The sequence below is a fragment of the Linderina pennispora genome (genome assembly GCF_002104995.1).
Source record: "Linderina pennispora strain ATCC 12442 chromosome Unknown DL89scaffold_17, whole genome shotgun sequence".
In the NCBI taxonomy this organism is placed as follows: Eukaryota; Fungi; Kickxellomycota; class Kickxellomycetes; order Kickxellales; family Kickxellaceae; genus Linderina; species Linderina pennispora.
The window spans coordinates 78,574-96,199 of record NW_024468265.1 but is presented as its reverse complement, the minus strand read 5'-3'; the positions used below and the strand labels follow the sequence as shown (position 1 = coordinate 96,199).

General features: G+C 55.3%; 6 protein-coding genes across 6 annotated transcripts; 2 read left to right on the top strand and 4 right to left on the bottom strand.

Annotated features, from left to right (window-relative positions):
* Positions 1–208: 208 nt before the first annotated feature.
* DL89DRAFT_325179 (ras GEF) lies at positions 209–2,711 on the bottom strand (the record flags this gene model as incomplete). Its single annotated transcript, XM_040891508.1, has 7 exons — positions 1,807–2,711; positions 1,716–1,770; positions 1,430–1,657; positions 942–1,402; positions 790–913; positions 333–764; positions 209–292 (listed from the first exon to the last, which is right to left on the bottom strand). Exons 1-7 carry the CDS (start codon positions 2,259–2,261, stop codon positions 209–211), a joined length of 1,839 nt encoding a protein of 612 aa, XP_040740175.1. The 5' UTR covers positions 2,262–2,711.
* A 471-nt stretch (positions 2,712–3,182) lies between these two features.
* Positions 3,183–5,387, bottom strand: DL89DRAFT_275941 (uncharacterized protein; the record flags this gene model as incomplete). Its single annotated transcript, XM_040889370.1, is given in 5 exon segments — positions 3,183–4,377; positions 4,427–4,722; positions 4,745–4,952; positions 4,972–5,100; positions 5,122–5,387. The coding sequence occupies 5 exon segments, from the start codon at positions 5,385–5,387 to the stop codon at positions 3,183–3,185; spliced, it is 2,094 nt and encodes a 697-aa protein (XP_040740174.1).
* A 692-nt stretch (positions 5,388–6,079) lies between these two features.
* On the bottom strand, positions 6,080–7,994 carry DL89DRAFT_295646 (uncharacterized protein; the record flags this gene model as incomplete). Its single annotated transcript, XM_040890661.1, has 6 exons — positions 6,080–6,325; positions 6,375–6,476; positions 6,505–6,564; positions 6,593–6,730; positions 7,239–7,377; positions 7,510–7,994. The coding sequence occupies 6 exons, from the start codon at positions 7,992–7,994 to the stop codon at positions 6,080–6,082; spliced, it is 1,170 nt and encodes a 389-aa protein (XP_040740173.1).
* Positions 7,995–8,993: 999 nt separating this feature from the next.
* DL89DRAFT_72422 (uncharacterized protein) lies at positions 8,994–9,492 on the top strand (the record flags this gene model as incomplete). The annotated part of the gene is made up of 1 exon (XM_040892011.1): positions 8,994–9,492. A coding segment is annotated over one exon (492 nt), but the record flags the coding sequence as incomplete, so codon positions are not given.
* Positions 9,493–11,031: 1,539 nt separating this feature from the next.
* DL89DRAFT_286493 (uncharacterized protein) lies at positions 11,032–13,624 on the top strand. The gene has a single exon (XM_040889871.1). The coding sequence runs from the start codon at positions 11,278–11,280 to the stop codon at positions 13,615–13,617; it is 2,340 nt and encodes a 779-aa protein (XP_040740171.1). The 5' UTR covers positions 11,032–11,277; the 3' UTR covers positions 13,618–13,624.
* On the bottom strand, positions 13,609–17,538 carry DL89DRAFT_270329 (nucleoporin-domain-containing protein). Its single transcript, XM_040888669.1, has 2 exons — positions 17,339–17,538; positions 13,609–17,258 (listed from the first exon to the last, which is right to left on the bottom strand). Exons 1-2 carry the CDS (start codon positions 17,448–17,450, stop codon positions 13,696–13,698), a joined length of 3,675 nt encoding a protein of 1,224 aa, XP_040740170.1. The 5' UTR covers positions 17,451–17,538; the 3' UTR covers positions 13,609–13,695.
* Between the last annotated feature and the right edge of the window lie 88 nt (positions 17,539–17,626).

Sequence of the window (17,626 nt, the reverse complement as noted above, 5' to 3'; positions counted from 1 at the left end):
CCTGGACCACGTCGAGTTGAGTGGCGGTGGCCAAGCTCCAGGAGACGCCGTGTGGCCCGCGAGTACCGATGCGAATACCGTAAACGCTGCTGCAGGTAGGGAATCCGGCTATGGCGGCAACACCCGGAAGCGCCAGCAGCCCGTGGAGAATTATACGCGACCTGGTAGTCGAATGATTATGCATTGAGTGCTTGGTCAACAAAAGAAACTACTGAACAGCCGCTGCCTCCTTGGCCTTGAATCTCTGTGTGCCTGGCAGCAGGCGGGTTAGCCGCATGGCTACTTGGGTTGGCTGGACGGCTGTGATTCGATTCTGAATAAGCAGCGGCCACACGCGGCTCGCGCTCAAGGCTCATCTCGTAGATTTTGTCGTCGTCGTATCCTTCGCGCTCGCACTTGGCCCACTGCTCAATCAGGTACTTCTGCAGACCTGGAATGGCCAGCGTGAAATTGCCGCTGTACTCGACCTGGAACTTGGCGATCTCCTTGACAATACTCGCAACACGATACGCCTTGTCAAAGTTGATCAGGACCTGTTGGTCGCTGATGTCGACATGATCCGAGCCCGTACACGGCTGGGACTGGCGATTGACGTTCTTTGCTGTCAGGATCGAATCTGTCGATGAGCGGCGGCGGTATGTCGGATTGCCGTCTTCGAGGAAGGTTAGATCCGTCAAATATAGGCCCATGAACGGCAGCAGTGGTGGCTGCGAGCGACGCAAAAGATCCCGGTAGTTGGCGTAGTTTCGGTCAGGATCGGTCGCCTTCATGCAGCCTCTTGCTCAGCACATCGAATTTTTTGGGCAGGAGCGCCCACGTACTCTTCAGTCGCATCACTGCAGCACAGAATATGGCAGCCTTGATTGCCATGACCGCGTCGTAGTTCTTCAGCGCCAGACACTGCTGTTCCAAGCTGGATAAAGTACTTGAGTGCCCGACACCGCCGGTCTGCTGGTAACCTCCGGACAGGAATCACAGCAGAAGCCCATCGCGAAATCTGCGTCGACCATTTTGTCATCTGCCGCACGTTGACGGCTAGCGACGTTTCGCCATGGCTAAACTCCTTGTTAACCAGCTCCATCGGCTGGATCTGGCAAAAGCACGAGCTCTCGATGATCGTTAGCTGGCATGCTACATCCATCGGCGACACCTGCAGGATATTGGAAGACCGGTACGCCTCCACAGACAGATCCTCTCCAACTGTAGCCATCAGAAGCTCAGAGATACCAGGCACCGGGTCGGCCTCTTGCTGCTTCAGTTGGGTGCTCGGGGTTGACTCAGTCAGAGTACTGGTCAGTGACCCTTGTGACTGGGCACGGTGCATCGCCACACCACCGGGAACTGTCCGCTTATTGTTGCTGCTCTTGTGGTGTGTAAACAGCCTCGTCAGCAGGCGCTTAGGCTTGCTTCTGCAGCAACTCGAGTCGACAGCCGACAAAAGCTCGCCGTTGTTATATCCCCTATCCGTGTCCTCAACATATGATAGCTGCGGCTGCTCCGACGGCGTCTGTGAAATAATAGTCTCACGAGTCGGCACAGGCACTGCCAGCGATCGCATCGGCTTGATACCTGGCGCCTCATCCCGGTACAGTTCGTTGATACGACACATAAGCTTCAGACACTCGCGCTGTGGCAGTGGATACCTGGAGTTGCGTTTCTCAGATGTCAAGAGTCGCATCAGAATCGGCAAGCACGACGGATCTTGCTCATGGCACCAGGCATTGGCTGAGCCAGTACTTGATTACCTGGAGGACCTTGTGCTGGATCGGCCTTAGGGTGCGTTCTCTCCATGCCCGTAGCACTGACACTGACTCGGTTTCTGGCGGTGGCAGATGTGCCCGCATAGCCAATGCCTCTGCCAGTCCCCTCGGCGATGCGAACAGTCGGAACCCGATAAAGAAAACACGCATAAACTCCATGCTGTTTTCAGGCTGCGTTAGATAGATAACCAATGCGCGCCATGTTCCGTACGTCACTTGGCCTGCATCGTTGAATATCAAGTCGCTGGCATTGTACACCTCAGAGTACAGGTTTGTCGGCTGTGGTTCTCGCTGGTCCAGCTGAGGCAAATATGGATGCTTGAACATGTTGGAGACTTTGCATTCACGCCAGGCACGCTTTGCACTCACCAGTGATTGCTTTTGCGTGTGGTCGCTTTCATTAGCTGGCGACATCAGTGTTTTCTCGATGGGCACTGGCCTGTAGTCATCAATCTGGTCGACCGTGCTGCCGTGGTTGAAATAGAATGCCATGGCCACCATCAAAGATTACGACCAGAAAAAGAATAGAAAATATACGAGATGTGAAAGAAAAAGCGACCTACCAAAGCCCAGTGAAGCATGTGCCTGTAGACCCTTTAAAAATAACGTGGCTCCGTGTTAGTAAGCAAGCAAGATAATCGGCCGGCGATGACAATACGGACAGATGTAAATACAGCAGCAATACCTGCGAACAAGCAGGGGATAGGTTCATAAAGTGCAGCTTTTCGGGAATTTGTATCGGAGCTCAGTGAAGCTCGGCCGACAGTATGTAGGGCTTGGCCGACATTATATAGGGGTGCCGAGTCCTTAGCCTGCCAGTAATACACATTATAAATATTCACACAACCTGATTCTGAAATCACGCTACTTTCTTTTTTTCCTTCTTTGGATTACAAATTCCTACTGGTTTTATGGCCCCTCACATCTCGATGACTGGATATTTAAATATTTGCAAGGTGACAGAAAGCCTTTTGGGGGATGCTGTTGGTCACAATTTTCCGTCGGTGCTGTTGAGAGCACCAGCTCCAGTGGACAAAGGATGTGTGGCAGACCGACTGTTGCACAAATGCGGAATCTTGGCAGATCGTGTGAGCTGGAGATTCCGTCAGCCGTATGAGCCAAGTGCTGCGCAGTATTGTTGCGGCGCTTTCCTAAACAAGCAGGCTGCATGTGAAATCAGGTCTATGGGTATCACCAATATTACACACGGCCCTCTTATGCTGGTCCAGCCGTCAGTAATATCATTATGCGAAGCATATGGACATTCATCCACGCTTGCTTGCCATTGTTGCCGAATATCTACTGTATATAAAAGTGTCTGCTGGGCCAGCATTAATGCCAACGCAGTCCATGCATCCAACCACTGGTTGTATACAATTCCTCACCAGAAATTAGTTTATTAGCTTGACATATAACATATATTCAATGCGACTTGTACTGGAACACAAATGATACATCCTTGCCCATGCATGAGCGCAATAGCTGGTCTTGTAGCTTGGGTGCATCGGTTTGGCCGAAATGCTCCCATGAATTGTGGTCCGCAAAGTCCATATTCTCTGACGCCTTGATCGCCTGCCTTCCATGTACGCATCTCCGGCACTTGAACTGGTCATGCGTATCACACATAGTCTCGCCACGCAGCCTGGCCTTGAACAGCTGGCGCATTTGATCGCGCGAAAAGTGCCGGTCAACGTTCTCCTGCTCATCCACGACACAGGTGGCCAGCGACGTCTTGTATGCCTGCCGCTGGAAAATCTTCTCTTCGACTGTGCCGGTAGTAGCCATGGTATAAATATAGCAGGTCTTCTTTTGCCCATCGCGCCAGATTCGCCCGCACGCCTGAAGATTGTCTGCCGGGTTGAAGCTGCTGTCAAACAAGACCAGCCGGTTGGCACCGACCAGGTTGATTCCGCAGCCGCCCGCCTTGGACGAAAGCAAGAAGACGAAAGCAGGGTCATTTGGGTTGTTGAACTGGTCAACAATCTGCTGCCGCTTAGGGATCGTCATAGAGCCGTCGAGGCGGTAGTAGCCGAACCCGCGCCCCTTGCACAGTTCCTCAAACAGGTTTAGTGTCTGCGTGTAGTTTGAAATCAGCACAATCTTGTCCTTCTCGCGCCCCCGACTAATCTGCTGCAACATACGGTCGAGCAGCGCCATTTTGCTGGACCACCTGGGATGGAACGGCTGGTTGGTCGAAGAACTGTCGCCTTGCTGCATCATCTGCATTCCGCGGATCGCTGCACCACGTCGCCCAATACTACCACCGCTCCTGGACGCGGGTTGCAATCTGTCGGTGAAATACTCCTTGGGTGTCACCGCCTGGTATCCCTGGACATGCTTCGTGATATCGATCAGGCTTGGGTGGTTACATAGTTTGCCTAGATTGATGATCGTCTGCAGCGCGCATTTGCCACCTTCACCAATCGCAGCGCGCGCCTCCTTTGACTTCAGGAACAGCTCGTACAGGTCGGTCTGCAGCTCAGTCAGTGGACAGAACACAACGTGCTCGTATTTGACTGGAAGGTACTTGGACAGCAGGTCGTTGGTGCGGCGGATGATGACCTTGCTGGCAATGGCATTGAGCTCCGCCAGCATTTCGTCGCCTCTCTTCTGCTCGCTGTCGGTGGCAAGGGCAGTCGCGCCCACGCAGAATGGGCAGCTCATACTTTTTGCGGAACTCTTGTGTCGAGCCCAGCAGCCCTGGGTTGGTGAAATTGAGCAGCGAAAAATACTCGGACAGGTCGTTCTGGATAGGAGTGCCCGACAAAATCACACGCCTCTCGACCTTGAGCGAATCCAGCGCCTGGAATGTCTGCGAAGCCGAGTTCTTGAGCCTGTGCCCCTCATCACACAGCAGCAAGCCGATGGGGCCCCTGGACAGCACATTAATGTATGTGCGCAGGGTCTCGTACGAGATAATCAGAACCGGGTGGATGATCATGCGGCCACGCGCGCCGATAAACTGCTCCAGACTGCGGAGTGACCTTCTCCTTCGTGCCTTTGTTATCGCAAGCCAGCGGCGCAATCTTGGTCGACCCGAGCCACTTTACAATCTCGTTAGCCCAGTTCTTGACCAAGCTGCTTGGACAGCAACCACGCACTTTTCGATCGTTGGCTTTCCAGGCGTCGGCGACTGCTGCAGCAGCGTCCACAGCAGTGCTGATGCACTGCAGAGTCTTGCCCAAGACCCATCTCGTCGGCCATGATACACCCGAACGCGTTCTTGTAGATGCGTCCAGTTGTGCAGTTGAACAGGAACTTCACTCCCTCAACTTGGTGCGGACGCAGCTTACGGCCCAGCGCTGGGTCAACTACCACCGGCACTTCCTTCAACGCTGCACTGCTTTCGCCTGCCTTTCACCCTAAAAGGCTCTTCAGTGACTTGTTACGGTTTGCAATCGGCACAAGCGTTGCCGCACTGTCCCCTGATTGCGACGACGTTGAAGACTGCTGTGATTCTGCTCCATCGGCCCCAGTCCCTGGTCTATATAGCACTACGGCATCCTCTGTGTCGGCGCTGTATCGCGGGCCGCGTGGCACTATCTTCCTGCGTCTGACACCCCAGCGAGCCCCGGCCCATACTAAATCTGGTATTTTGCTGGTCACACATGCTGTTACCCGCAGCATCTTCTTGGTCGGCTGACACGGGCCGAATAGCCTTGGGCGGTCTGAACGGTTTGAAAAGCTTCCTCGACATGCCGTTATAGTTCACCCCCGGTATACAGTCGTCCTCCTTGGCTGTCTCACCGCTGTCATCTTCCCCACTGTTGCTCTCTGACACTCGCCTGCGCTTGCTGGGCAACAGCTGGTTGGTAGACGATGCGACTGCGGATTTGCGCACAGAAAAGACCTGCTTCAACGATCGTGTTGGGTGCTTTGCCGCCGCTTCACCGGCAGGCTTACTTCTTGACGGCGACACAAATGGCCTGAACAGACGCCGATTTGGAATCTGCTGCACAGCGGCTGGCATGCCTGAAAGCATTTGAATGTTGTGAGCTGGGTAGCAAGGGCCACAAGAATTGAACGGAAGCTGTACAATGGAAAAGCAGAATTTGGGGTCAAATCGAGAAAGGCACCGAGGAAGAATGTGTATTAGAGGGTAGAGTTGGTGTTGGCCGAGCTGTGCTGCTGTTGGACCCAGCAGCTAGAAAAGGAGGACCTGAGGCTGGCTGCGCGTTTTTCGGGCTGTTGATCGCCAGATCCGATCCTGATCCGGAGCGAGTGGGTTCATTAGGAAGGCGGAAGCTGGCAATTGCATGCTGGAAATACGAAAACACTGCTCATTTATTCCGTCCTAATTGATAAAGCACTTTCTTGCTTTACTCCTCGTTGAGTGTGATAGTTAGGTCGCCTGTGGTCTGGTCGACGCACACAGACACCCTGGACATGTCCCGGACCGTATAGTCGGCACCGGCCTCCTTGAGCTGCGCTTCCGAGAGCAGCGTCCGGATACCAATGACGGTGGCACCCGAATCATGGCCGGCCTTGGTGCCTGCATGCGCGTCCTCAAATACGATGCAGTCCTTGGCATTGAACCCTAGGTCCTTGGCGGCGCGAATGTATCCCTCGGGATGGGGTTTTCCATTGGTGAATGTCGAGCGGCGTAATAAACACACTGGGGATGGGCAGCTGCAAGCGCCTCATGCGCGGGTGCGCCAGAAGTGGCAGGCCGGAGGTGAAAATCGACCAGCGCTCGGCCGGCAGCGACGCCAGCAGCTCTGACGCACCCTGGAATTACCCTCACCCCGTCGAGAATCTCAGCAGCCTCCTTCTCGAGCTCCAGCGCCTTCTCAACCGTGTGCATCTCGGTCAGGATAGAACTTCTTCAGCACCTCCTGTGTCGGCACCCCATGGCAATGGGCAAGGATGGGCGCCGGGTCAATGTTGTATTTAACGGCGTACTTTGTGTATATCTTCTCTGTAACCTCCAGGGTGCTGATCAGGGTGCCGTCGAGATCAAAGATGAGCCCCTTGGCTTTGAGCGTTGCAGTTTTGGCTGGCATGGTGCTGTGATAGGGCGCCTAGAAATAAGAGATATAGACTGAGGAGCCAAGCACAAACAGCTGAAGGAGACGAGAGCTGTGGCAGAGGCTACTCCGAGAGGCTGTCTTTATACTGGGTAGACCGGGACCTGAGGACAAGGGGTTTGTAAAAGTCCAACTGTGGACCACTCAATGTTGCACGTGATGTGTGTTGGTCAGGACTGTGCCAACAGCCCAGGCCTGTGCAAACATGCACACTCAAAGCTTAAACGAGCAATGGTCTGCCGATATAATCGGCAAGAGACGGTGCTCAGATAGTATTTTTAGCACACACGGCTGATCCACAGAAAACGACCGATGAACGCCGAGCTCGGGGGAATCTTTCTTCGCTACACGTCACTGCAAGACTCGTTTTGACATAGGAGAATTTAACTAAATACACAACAGGGTAGCGATAAAGACGATATGGAAGCAATGGCCTGGCATTGCTAGTTACCGCCGCCGCCGCCGCTGCCGCTGTCACCGCCACCACCACCACCGCCGCCGCAATCGCCGCCACCACCGCTATGGCCTCCACCACAATCGCCGCCGTGATCGCCATGGTGGTGTCCACCACCCGAGATGTACCACCCATGCTGGCTATTGGAATGGCCGCTGCCATCGCTGCCATAAAACCCGTCAATGAACCAGGCATTCGTCGTATTGGGCGAGTGATTGGCGCTTTTTTTTGGCGCTGATCGTTGAGCGATTGTCTGGTAAGGTTCCACGTTAGCAGCGTAAGCTGTGTAAATGACTCGCTAGCGCCTCTGGTGAATTCCAGCACCCCAAGCGTCTCTTCAAACGGCCCGTTGTTTGTGAATGTCGCGGCATTGCTGCCGCCCTTGGTGCGTAGGTCCCAGTACCGGCCCTGCGATGTCACGTGCCATTTGAATTTCTGCTGCGACTCATCGGTGAATTTCCATGGCATACTGCTGACACGGCGCGTTGAGGCGAATGTCTGCGCGCCAGCGTTTATCTTTGCCGTCACGCCCTCAAAGCCGTTGACATTGGCGATCATGGTCGCTTTGCTGCCGTGCATGTCTAGCCCTCTGCTGATGTACAGTCTGTCTCTATCACGGTAGAGCGTATACGCCAGCCCCAGGATCTCACTGGGTTTTGATGCGGTTGGGCCAGTGGCGGCTCCTTCATACACGTAGATGGTGGGCCCACCATCGTTGCTTTTAGCGATTGTCAGCTTCCTTGTTAGTGGCATCAGGAGGATGTGTGCACATATAAAGCGTTTGGATAATAGAGCAGAATTAAACCGAACTGAAGAAAAGGAGAGACGGGGAGGCTGCTATATCGCTGGCTACCCGGTGATAAGGGCACGGCTCCATGGCGTGTTCATGTGTGCCGGACGGGGAGCCCAGAACCATCCTAAAGAAGGCAAAAAGAGAACAACTGAGCGCATTCTCTCTGCGCTTCGCTCGAAGATCGTCATGTGAAGAAAACTCGGGAGCGCCAAGGACATCTCATGCAAGTTTTATTTGGCCCGCAGTTGTCAGTACACTCTTAAAAACAGGTGCGAAGCAACAGAAAACGCTGGCCAAAGGCCCCCATTGGAACGAAACTGCAAGCCGTAGAACGGAGATCTACAAGGAAGCATCCGAATGTCTCTTTGCCGATGTTACCTTCAATCCAGGATTGGGGGTGTGTGGTTTTTTCTTTGCCGACGCGTTTCGATATGCACATTTATGTACGAGGCTCGCCCATGTAGGTCATTTGCTTGGTGCATCGAAACTGGGACGCACACGCATACCTATTGCTGCACTCTGCTGTGTGTCGCAGATCTAATTTTGGATTTTCATGAATATCACCAGCACTGTCTGCATATTCGCGGAGAAGCACTTGGGGAGAGGGGCAGTGCATTGATTTCTACTACAAGCTGGTGCAGACATTAAAAATACACACGCCAGCTGTTCACTACTGGTTCTAATCAAGCTTTCCTCAGCGCTATTGGTCACACGGAAAGGTTGAATTCATACTAGCGACGTATCTGCGGCCCTGCACTTTTGAAACATCATTACTAGTCAGCATAGTCTGCCATTAGTTATTTATCTGACCTACATGATACAGGCTGAGCCACCAATAAAATATCGTACCATGATATATATATCTGGGATGCCAACTGGTCCACTTTCCTCTGAGTCATGGTGGAATGTCGGGCTGTATATAGTCTGACAAGCACGCCTATTCACATTTGTCACCCAGCAGCCTACTCCAAACAACAACCCTCTCATCACTCCAATCATCAACACAACTCTCATTTTCATGCTTTCCTCCGCTACTCCGATCGCTGTTTTCGCTACTCTTGCGACATTTGCACTTCAGTCTAGCGCTACGCCTGTTGCTGATCCCAGCGTCGCAGCCGCGCACCACAGCGCTCCAGCTACTGCTCAGCCGAAGCCCACCAAGCGCTGCGGTGCAAGCGGTGGCGGCTGGGGCGTCCCGTTCACCAGTGCATTCAACAACAACGTTGGCTATGCCTGCAGCCACTGCAACTCTAATGAGAACGCCGTGTATACCAGCAATGCCAATGCATGCCAGGCGTGCGATAACGTGCATGGCAATAACAGTGCCTTTACCAGCTTCCGCAAGCGCTGTGGGTGTGGTGATGTTGGGTACTGCGTGTGTGCTAGCTGGCCATGGTGCAGCGGATATAAGTATCCCTGCTATTTGTACTAGGTGGCTCCCATGCATATGAACTTGTTCCCTTCAGCATGGCTGTTCATATCAGCTTATAGAAGCCATGGTTACAAGGTGTAGGACTAAATTTTGCTCGCATTCTGATTAACAATGAAATTGTTATTCTAAAACAAAGCTGCTAGGAATTGGAGTGATGGGGAGCCTTGAATACAGATGTGGAATCCAGGATCTTAAATCTCCGTTAGAGAATAAGTATACGAGAAACTCTCATTCACGGCTTCTCAAGTCCGGCGATATAAAACCACTCTACTGACATTGCCACTACCATAGTAATCAGATTCTGCTTCTGCTCGGACAGACCCCCTTTTTACTACATCATCATGGTACACAATCACAGCAAGCGCATTCTATTGCTCCGGCCTCGACATGCTAGTGCTTCTACTGCGTGCCATCCACGAAGATGGGCGAAAAGTACACAACCCCTCATCCACTTACATGCAGTCAATACAGTGCGTGTATATTAGGAAACTTCCTTTGCTTGATCTGCAGGAACTTGAGCCCTTGCGGCTTCTTGCGTCGAAGCAGTTCTACTAAGCGACGGCACGGTATGTTGCCCGGCTGATGCACATGCTAGGCGTGCTAATAGAGACTCCGGCATTTCGCATGGCATGTTGGGAGGCGGTGTCTGGAGATGGCGGGATTGCCGGGCACGCAGTGGAGAGACAGGAGAATACAACCATGTCCTTGATCTATTTTGACTAATCACTATGCGTTTTGGAGAATACCGGTTTTGTTCGTGAAATTAGAATGTATATTTGAGCCACCCATGCAGTCCGTGTATTCTCCTCTACGGGCTAGCGGAGGCTTCTTGAGCAATCCTCCCCAAAACAGCCCTAACCGCGCTGCTAGCTGCCAAGTCTAAAAGGCATACTTTGCGTGTATGACAATGAATATGCTGCTCAGACGAACGGCCTGGGCTACCAGGTGCTATTTCTGGAGGGCTTTATGCGAGAAGGCTGTGGCTGTGGGAGCATGGGGGTTTGTGGCGGTTGCCTTCTAGGGGAGGGAGATGCAATTAAGGATGGGGATGCGGGTCTGGCTCATATGGCTGACGCTGGTTGCATGCGGTGAGGTAGCATGTCGCACTATAGCCGGAGGATAGTGACACCGAGTCACATCTGTCTAGCAGCCAATACTGGCGTACAATGCACTGCATGCAGCATTCTGGATAGAAGATAAATAGTATACTGGCGGTATTAGCATCAATGTAGCGATGTTTCAATCACAAGGCACATCAAATTAACGCACAGAATATGGATCGGCCCGTATATGAGGTTGGATGAGGGGACGACGAGGGAGGGGGCGGTGTCCTGAGTATTCGCGAATGGAGATTACAATGCAGGCAGAGGGCCGCCTCTTATCTCAGGCCTTGTAATCATAATACCAGCCTCCTTTTTTCTTTTTTTCTTCCTCCACTCCACCCATCCTGCGAAGGGGGGTTTGTCCATTGTAAATGGGCATTGTTTTGGAAAAAGAGTTCCCAGAGCTGTGCGACACCAAAGCTGAAGTGGTATGTAGTGACTTTTTTTTTTAAAACACTTTATCTCTGCTCGCCATATAGCGTTTAGTTGTCCAATGTTTCCCCGCCCTTGACTCCCTTCCGCCTAGCTCTCCCCTCGACCGGCTTTCCATACTTTTAGTTTTTCTTCCTCTCCTCCTTGTTCTGCGTATATCCACTGCACCTGGCCATTTTATTGCACATATCACATTACTGTCTAATATTTCACTAACCTAGCCTTCATTTTCTATTCACCATATAATTCAAAAGAGAAGGGGTTCCTTCAGTAAGTATGAACAAGGGCGCTTTGGGAATCAAAATAAAGGCGGCGGGCACGCAGGGAATATCAATTGCAGGCCGTGGTAGCCCCCAGCATAGCAACAAGCGTGGACACAACGACACGCTCACAATAGCCGGTTCAGCGCACAGCAACAAGAGGGCTAAGCAGGGGTATCGGCAGATCACCGGCAGCGCTTTCAACGGCAGCAGCAAGGCGATCGGCAAGCGGCAGCATCAGGCGTGGCAGAAACGCAAGCAGTCTAACATCTCTCGGCAGACAGTGCAGCAGCGCATCCGGCAAGCGGAGCAGCCTCTGGAGACGTTTGCCGAGCGTCTGCCAACGATTGCTGAGGTGGGTGCGACGGCTATGCAGCGGCGCAGCTTCTTTGGGCAGCAAATGGAGGACGCCTACAAGGAGGCACTGCGGTCAGTGCTAGGACTGGAAATGCAGAGCCTGGCGCGGGAAATGGGGATGGAGGCGACAGTTGAGATCCGCAGAGCAAGCCACCGGATGAACACGGAGCAGGCGGGTGACACGCCCGGAGCACCAGTAGTGCGAGTTGGTGTGGGAAGCACACCGGGCGACAATCTGACGGCCGTCGGGGCGCCGCCATGTATTGGCTCCCACGATCTGGTGCCGGTGCTCGTTTCGCAGCCGTGTATGACTGCAGGCGGCCTGGTTCGGCCAATGCCTGTGGACCTGCCGCCAATACCATCGGCCATGCTGCCGCTGCCACTCATTCCCCCAGTGCCACATGCAGTTCCTGCTGTCCAACCGCAAGAACCACCGCAGGAACCGCCCCAGGAACCGCCCCAGGAACCACCACAGGAACCACCACAGGAACCAGCCCAGCCACAATATCCGCCAATATATCGCCGGCAGCCGCCAGCAGTCAAGCGCAGCAGGATTTCGGACCGGCTTGGTCCGCAGCCATTGCGTCTAGCGGCTCGTGGTACCATGGATCCGCAGGGCTGGCGGGCCAGGGAACAGAATTCGCAGTGGGTGCAGAAAAAGGGCAGTATTAGGGACCGGCTCGGGCCAATACCGTCGCCAAGGCCAAGCCAGAATCTGTGGGCGACACAACGAATCCAGGCAAATGCAGTGCAGGTAGCTGAACTGCCAGTGGCAAAAGAGACAAGGTCAGGTAGAGTGAATTCGCCAGTCAAGGAATGCAAGGCGGTTAGAGAAAAGTCGCCGGCCAAGGAGCAAAAACAGGCCAAAAGTGAGGTCCTGGTGGCTAAGCAGCAACAGGTTGTCGGAGAAGCTCAGCCATCAAGAACCAAGCCGGCCAGGGCTGAATCGACAGCGCGGGAGGAGCATGTTTTGGAGAGAAGAGCGGTAGCCAGAGGGCCAGAGGAGCCACAAAGAGAGGCACGGCAGGCGGCCGACAAATCAGCAGTTGCAGCAAGACAAGCGCGGAAGTTGAGCGTGGCAAACACAGGACCCATGGCACGGCAATGGAATCCCAGCAGAAACCGGACACCTGCAGAGCCCCGGCGATCAGCAATGCGTGCACTCCGGCATAGAAGCCCATTCAGAGCGGACAGGGAACTGCGGCATAGAAGTCCATTCAGAGCAGACAGGGAACTGCGGCATAGAAGTCCATTCAGAGCGGAAAGGGAGCCTCGGCATAGAAGCTCTTTCACAACTAACAAGGAACCCGGGCCAGGACCCAGGAGCCGGTCACCAGCGAACCCGAATATCAGCCGACAAGTTGCGAAATCCACACAGCCACTGCCGACGATTGCGGATATCAGGCGCTGCAAGAACCTCCTGCCCGGCGACTTGCGGCCCAAGGAGCAGGTGGCAGAGAAGCCAGTGCCATTGCCCAAGGAGTTTGCGGTGACAGCCGAGAGCCTGCCGGACATGGACGAGGATCTAGAGGAGCTCTGGCATATGCCGATGGAGCCGCCGGTGGAGCGGCCAAAGCACAGGCGCGCCAAGACACCGCCCATGGACGACTACGACCCACCCAGGTTCGATGCGCCGCGACGGGTTCTGGCGCCACTGACGCCGCCCGATGACCGGTCGATGTCCCCGGAGTACAGTAGACAGCGGCAGTATTGGCAGCAGGGAAGGGCGGTTAGCAGATACGGGCGCAGCAGATATGATAGGCGGCCGCAAAGTGCGTGTGGGGACCAGGAAATGAAGCAGCAGAGGTCGCCGCGCAGGCAGACCGCGGGCGTTGTGCCACGACCGGTGATTGTTGTCTCGCGGCCGCTGGAGACAGGACGCATGGATCCGGTTACTCCCACGTCGCCGGAGCTGCCAATGTTCAGCCGGCGGCCGACAGTGGACCTGGAGGACATGATCGACTACGGCGATGACTCGGACGACTACCTGAGTCTGTAGCAAGGCCATAGCCTTCTTTCTTCGTAGATACCAAAAAGCCAAAAGCACAAAATCGATTTATATGTTAAAAATGACCCTTCAGAGCACCTGGCGGACCTTCTCCTGCGCCTTGAGCAAGTCGCTCTGCAGCGCCTGGTTCTTGGCAACATTCGCCTGGACAATGTACTGGCTGATGACCTCATCCACATACATAGTCGGCACATCCTCACCGGCGCTGGCAAGCCAGGCCCCAGCCAGATACACGACCTCGCGCACCAGCATCTCAGCCAGGCTCGGGTCGCCAGCCAATCTGCGATGCACGCGCACCAGCGACTCAAACACCGCCTGGTACGGCACGCCCGCCAACACCAGGGAGTCGCAGATATAGCCCGGCACATACTCCGCCGGCCGCTCGTTCGCCAGCCTAACCAGAACCGCAACAAGCCCATTCACCGGCACTGCACTAGACGAGGGCAGCAGGCGGGGGACCAGCTCCGAGATCTTTGCAGCCACGGCCATCAGCCCGGTGCGCAGCGGGTCGGACAATGTGCTCCGCAAAAGCTCCTCCCAGACCTCGGCGACCTGCTCCGGGTCATCATGACACGAGACCTTGAAGATCAGCAGCTTGGCCTCGGGCAGCTGCAGGGGCTCGGCAAAGTCCTGGTACAAGGCACTGACGTCATACAGCTGCCGGTCCAGTCTCTTGGCCACCTCCGTGTGGCTTTGTGCCAGGCGCTGCAGCTCCATCTGCGTCTGGGCAACCTCCAGCATGTCTTCGGTCTCGCGCAAAACGCGCGCGAGCTGGTCGGAGGCCTCGTCGTCCTTGTCCATCTGGTCAATGGCAATCTTCACATTGCTGATAGCCAACGACAGGTACTCGATGCGTCTAGCCAGCTTTAGATCGCCGGGCTGACACGCCAAGTCGCGCTGCACCACGGCGGCCATGGCAAACCGGCCCTCGTGCACGTACAAGTGCCAGAGCATGTCGCGCTGGTCGGCCACCGCGAAATACTCCTCCAGCAGCGGTCCACCCAGTTCATACAAGGTGGTGGTCTGGCCGCGGTCCAGCAGCCAGTCGTACAGGCGGAAGCAGAACAGCGCGTCGTCAGTAGGCAAAAGGCGCAGCATGGAGACATTGGCGGTCTCGGCAAGATCATCCAGAACCAATTGGTAGCACGAGGTGCGGAACTCGTACAGTTCTTGGCGCTTGTCGTTGGCGGGCGCCCGGTCGCGCCAGAACGCCAGGGCCTGGTCTTTCGGGTCCACGCCCTTGGCGCACATCAATGCCAAATCGACGGCCTGCGCACGCATATTGAGCTTGACAAACCGTCCAAACACATACCGGACATTGTCCAGAACCAAAGTGCCCGAGATATCGCGCAAAAGCTCCAACGCATTATTAGCCAGCTCGCGCTGCTCTGCCGGCTCGCTCGCCTCCGACGCCAGATTCAGCAGCTCCATGGCCTTGTATAGGGAGACGTCCTGGGCAGAGAAGATGCTGGCGCAGCGCAAGCGCAGTGCATCGCTGATGCTGGCAATGCTGGAATGCTGCTTGATCTGGGCATTGATCACCGCCACAATCAATGCACGGCACGCCTCCCGGCCGCCCTTGGTGCACACCAGGGTGTGGAACTTCAGGTCGCTGAGTTCCGAGCGCTTTTCCGAGCTCATGGCCTCGGCGCTAATCCTCGGCAGATCAAAGTCCTGGATCAGGCTCAAAAGCGAGATGGTCTCGATGGCCAGCACCACCAGATCATACAGGGACGCCAGGGACTGGGCCTCGGCTTGCCAGCACGCACTGACATTGCCCTCGGGCGTCTGCTGCAGGGATTCGGCCAGCTGATTGATCTGATCCGGGACGAACCGTTGGTTGGTGGTCAGGAAATGTTGCAGCCTCTGCAGTCTTTGCTGCACGCCCAGGAGCCGCGCAGCGTCAATGCCGATTTCCACATGGTGCTTGTTCATGGCGTCCTTTCGCAGGACTGTGGCCAGCTCCTGCCACACGGGCTGCAGGATGCGCGAGACATAGATCACCAGCCCGTCATGGCGCCCGCTCAGCTCGATTTTGCGCTGCGCTGCCGGCTGTTCCGACAATGGAACTGTTGGAGCCGTGGGGGGTTCAAACAAGAGCTTCGTTTCGGCGTAGCGCGGGATGCCGCCAAACTCAAACAGCATACGACGCGCGGCAGTCACGGCCTGGGCGCTGGTCTGTGTGAAATCGTCAGTGCACAGAATGGTAAAGCACATGGCACAGACCTCGGCCAGACCAAACGCATCAACAAACTGCTTCAGCTGCGCCTCGGGCAGCGCCGGCTGCGTAATCAGCGCCCGGAACATATCTACGGGCCGCTGCTTCGCCAGCACGCTGACGCCAGCATTGGTGAGCACCGCGAAATGACGCGTTGGGATGCCCGAGACCGTGGCCAGATCATTCGTGTTTTCGTCGCCCGCCAGCTCGGCCATCGCCCATGTGCGGCCCTCGATCCGCGACTCGGCCGCAAACTCGCACAGAATCTGCCGTGGCTGCGTCACCTGGCGCCGCAACGCCAAAGCGCAGTCCGGCGCCCCGGCCAGGATCGCGTCGTGGTCGTCGTTGAGCTCGTGGGCTAAAAGAACTGTCCCGTGGCTATACAACGAGCAGTGCACTGAAAGCGTGGGCGCCCGCAGATGCGGTAGCTGCATGGCCACTGGCCGGCTGTCGGGCGGCAGCCGCACGTGCACCAGATCAAACACCGCGGGCATCTGCACATTTGCGCTGTACCACTGCACGCGCGGCAGCGTCGAAAAGTACAGCCGTGAGCCACCGGCCGTCACCGCCACCAGATGGATGGCGCGCGACTCGCTGGTAGGAATCACGTGCATCGACACCACCTCCAGCTCGCGGCCCTCATTGATCTGTGGACACAGCAGCGCCGCTGCATTGCCCACCGTCTTGTGGTGGTGCGCCAGCACAAACTCCCCGCCATTATGGCCCAGCCAGAACACCTTGATTGACGCGTCCTGCAGCAGCACATACAATAGATGCCGCTCATTGTCCACCGCCATGCTGAGCGCTGGCTTCTCGCGGTGCATGTGCCAGAACGACGGCAGGAAATACGACCCCACGCTGGCCGTCAGATTGACCTTCTTCGAGCGCCGCCGCAGCCAGCTGTCCTCGGCCTGGTACTCGAACTCGTACAGCCCGCCGTCATTGCCTGCCATGAAGATCCGCCCTGCCTCTGTGCCCACCATGCTGGTCATCGCCACGCTGTCAGCCGGCACGCTAATCTGCGTCGCAAACAGCGATACGGAGCCGCCGCGTCCCGCTTCCTCGTATTTAATGCCCAGCAGAAACACCTCCAGCGGCGTCGCCACCGCCAACACGTACTTTATCGAGTCGATAAACACACCCGGCTTGGGCTTCACCAGCGCCACACTGACAATTATCTGCTCCTGGTCCTCGAACGAGTAAAAGTCCGACTCGTCCTCGTAGTTCCACAGAAACAGCCGGTGGTCCACTGTAATCCACGCCCGCTGGATCTCTGGAAACAGCCCCATGAAACACCGGCACTCCAACAGGTCGTACTGCTCAAACAAGGCGTCTGGCAGCGCAATCAACCGCTGCTTTGTCACTATCTGCCAGGAGGCCGGGTTGGCCTGCGAGTACTCGCTGGAAGAAGAAGCTAAAATATAACGCGCGTTTAGACCACAAGAAAGAAGAGATGGCCGCCATACACAATGCTAGTGCTTTTCTGTCACTTACTGTGGAGAAGCTCTGTAAGCGTCGGGAATTTGCTGTCCGCCCGAAGCCTCTCGTTGACGCGCTCTTCGGCCGAAGCAAGCCCGCCATCTGTGGTGGGGTTCTGGTCGCTCATTCCTAAATCTCAAGAACTATGTGAAGGAGCTATAGTATAATCTAATTGGGAAAATAAAAGGGAATAAAATTTGCAAGGCGAAGAAAACCGACACTCGTCGCGTTCTGGAAAGAGAGGCCAGAGCTGGAGCAGGCAGAAGCAAAAAAGTCATCGCTACTGATCCCCTCGATCATGCG

What these genes read in the sequence shown, in the direction of transcription:
- DL89DRAFT_286493 (XM_040889871.1), top strand. Translation starts at nt 11,278, where the DNA reads ATGAACAAGGGCGCTTTGGGAATCAAAATAAAGGCGGCGGGCACGCAG.
- DL89DRAFT_270329 (XM_040888669.1), bottom strand. Translation starts at nt 17,450, where the DNA reads ATGAGCGACCAGAACCCCACCACAGATGGCGGGCTTGCTTCGGCCGAA. An exon ending in GCTTACAGAGCTTCTCCACA is followed by an intron (nt 17,259 to 17,338) that starts GTAAGTGACAGA and finishes GTTATATTTTAG; the next exon opens with CTTCTTCTTCCAGCGAGTAC.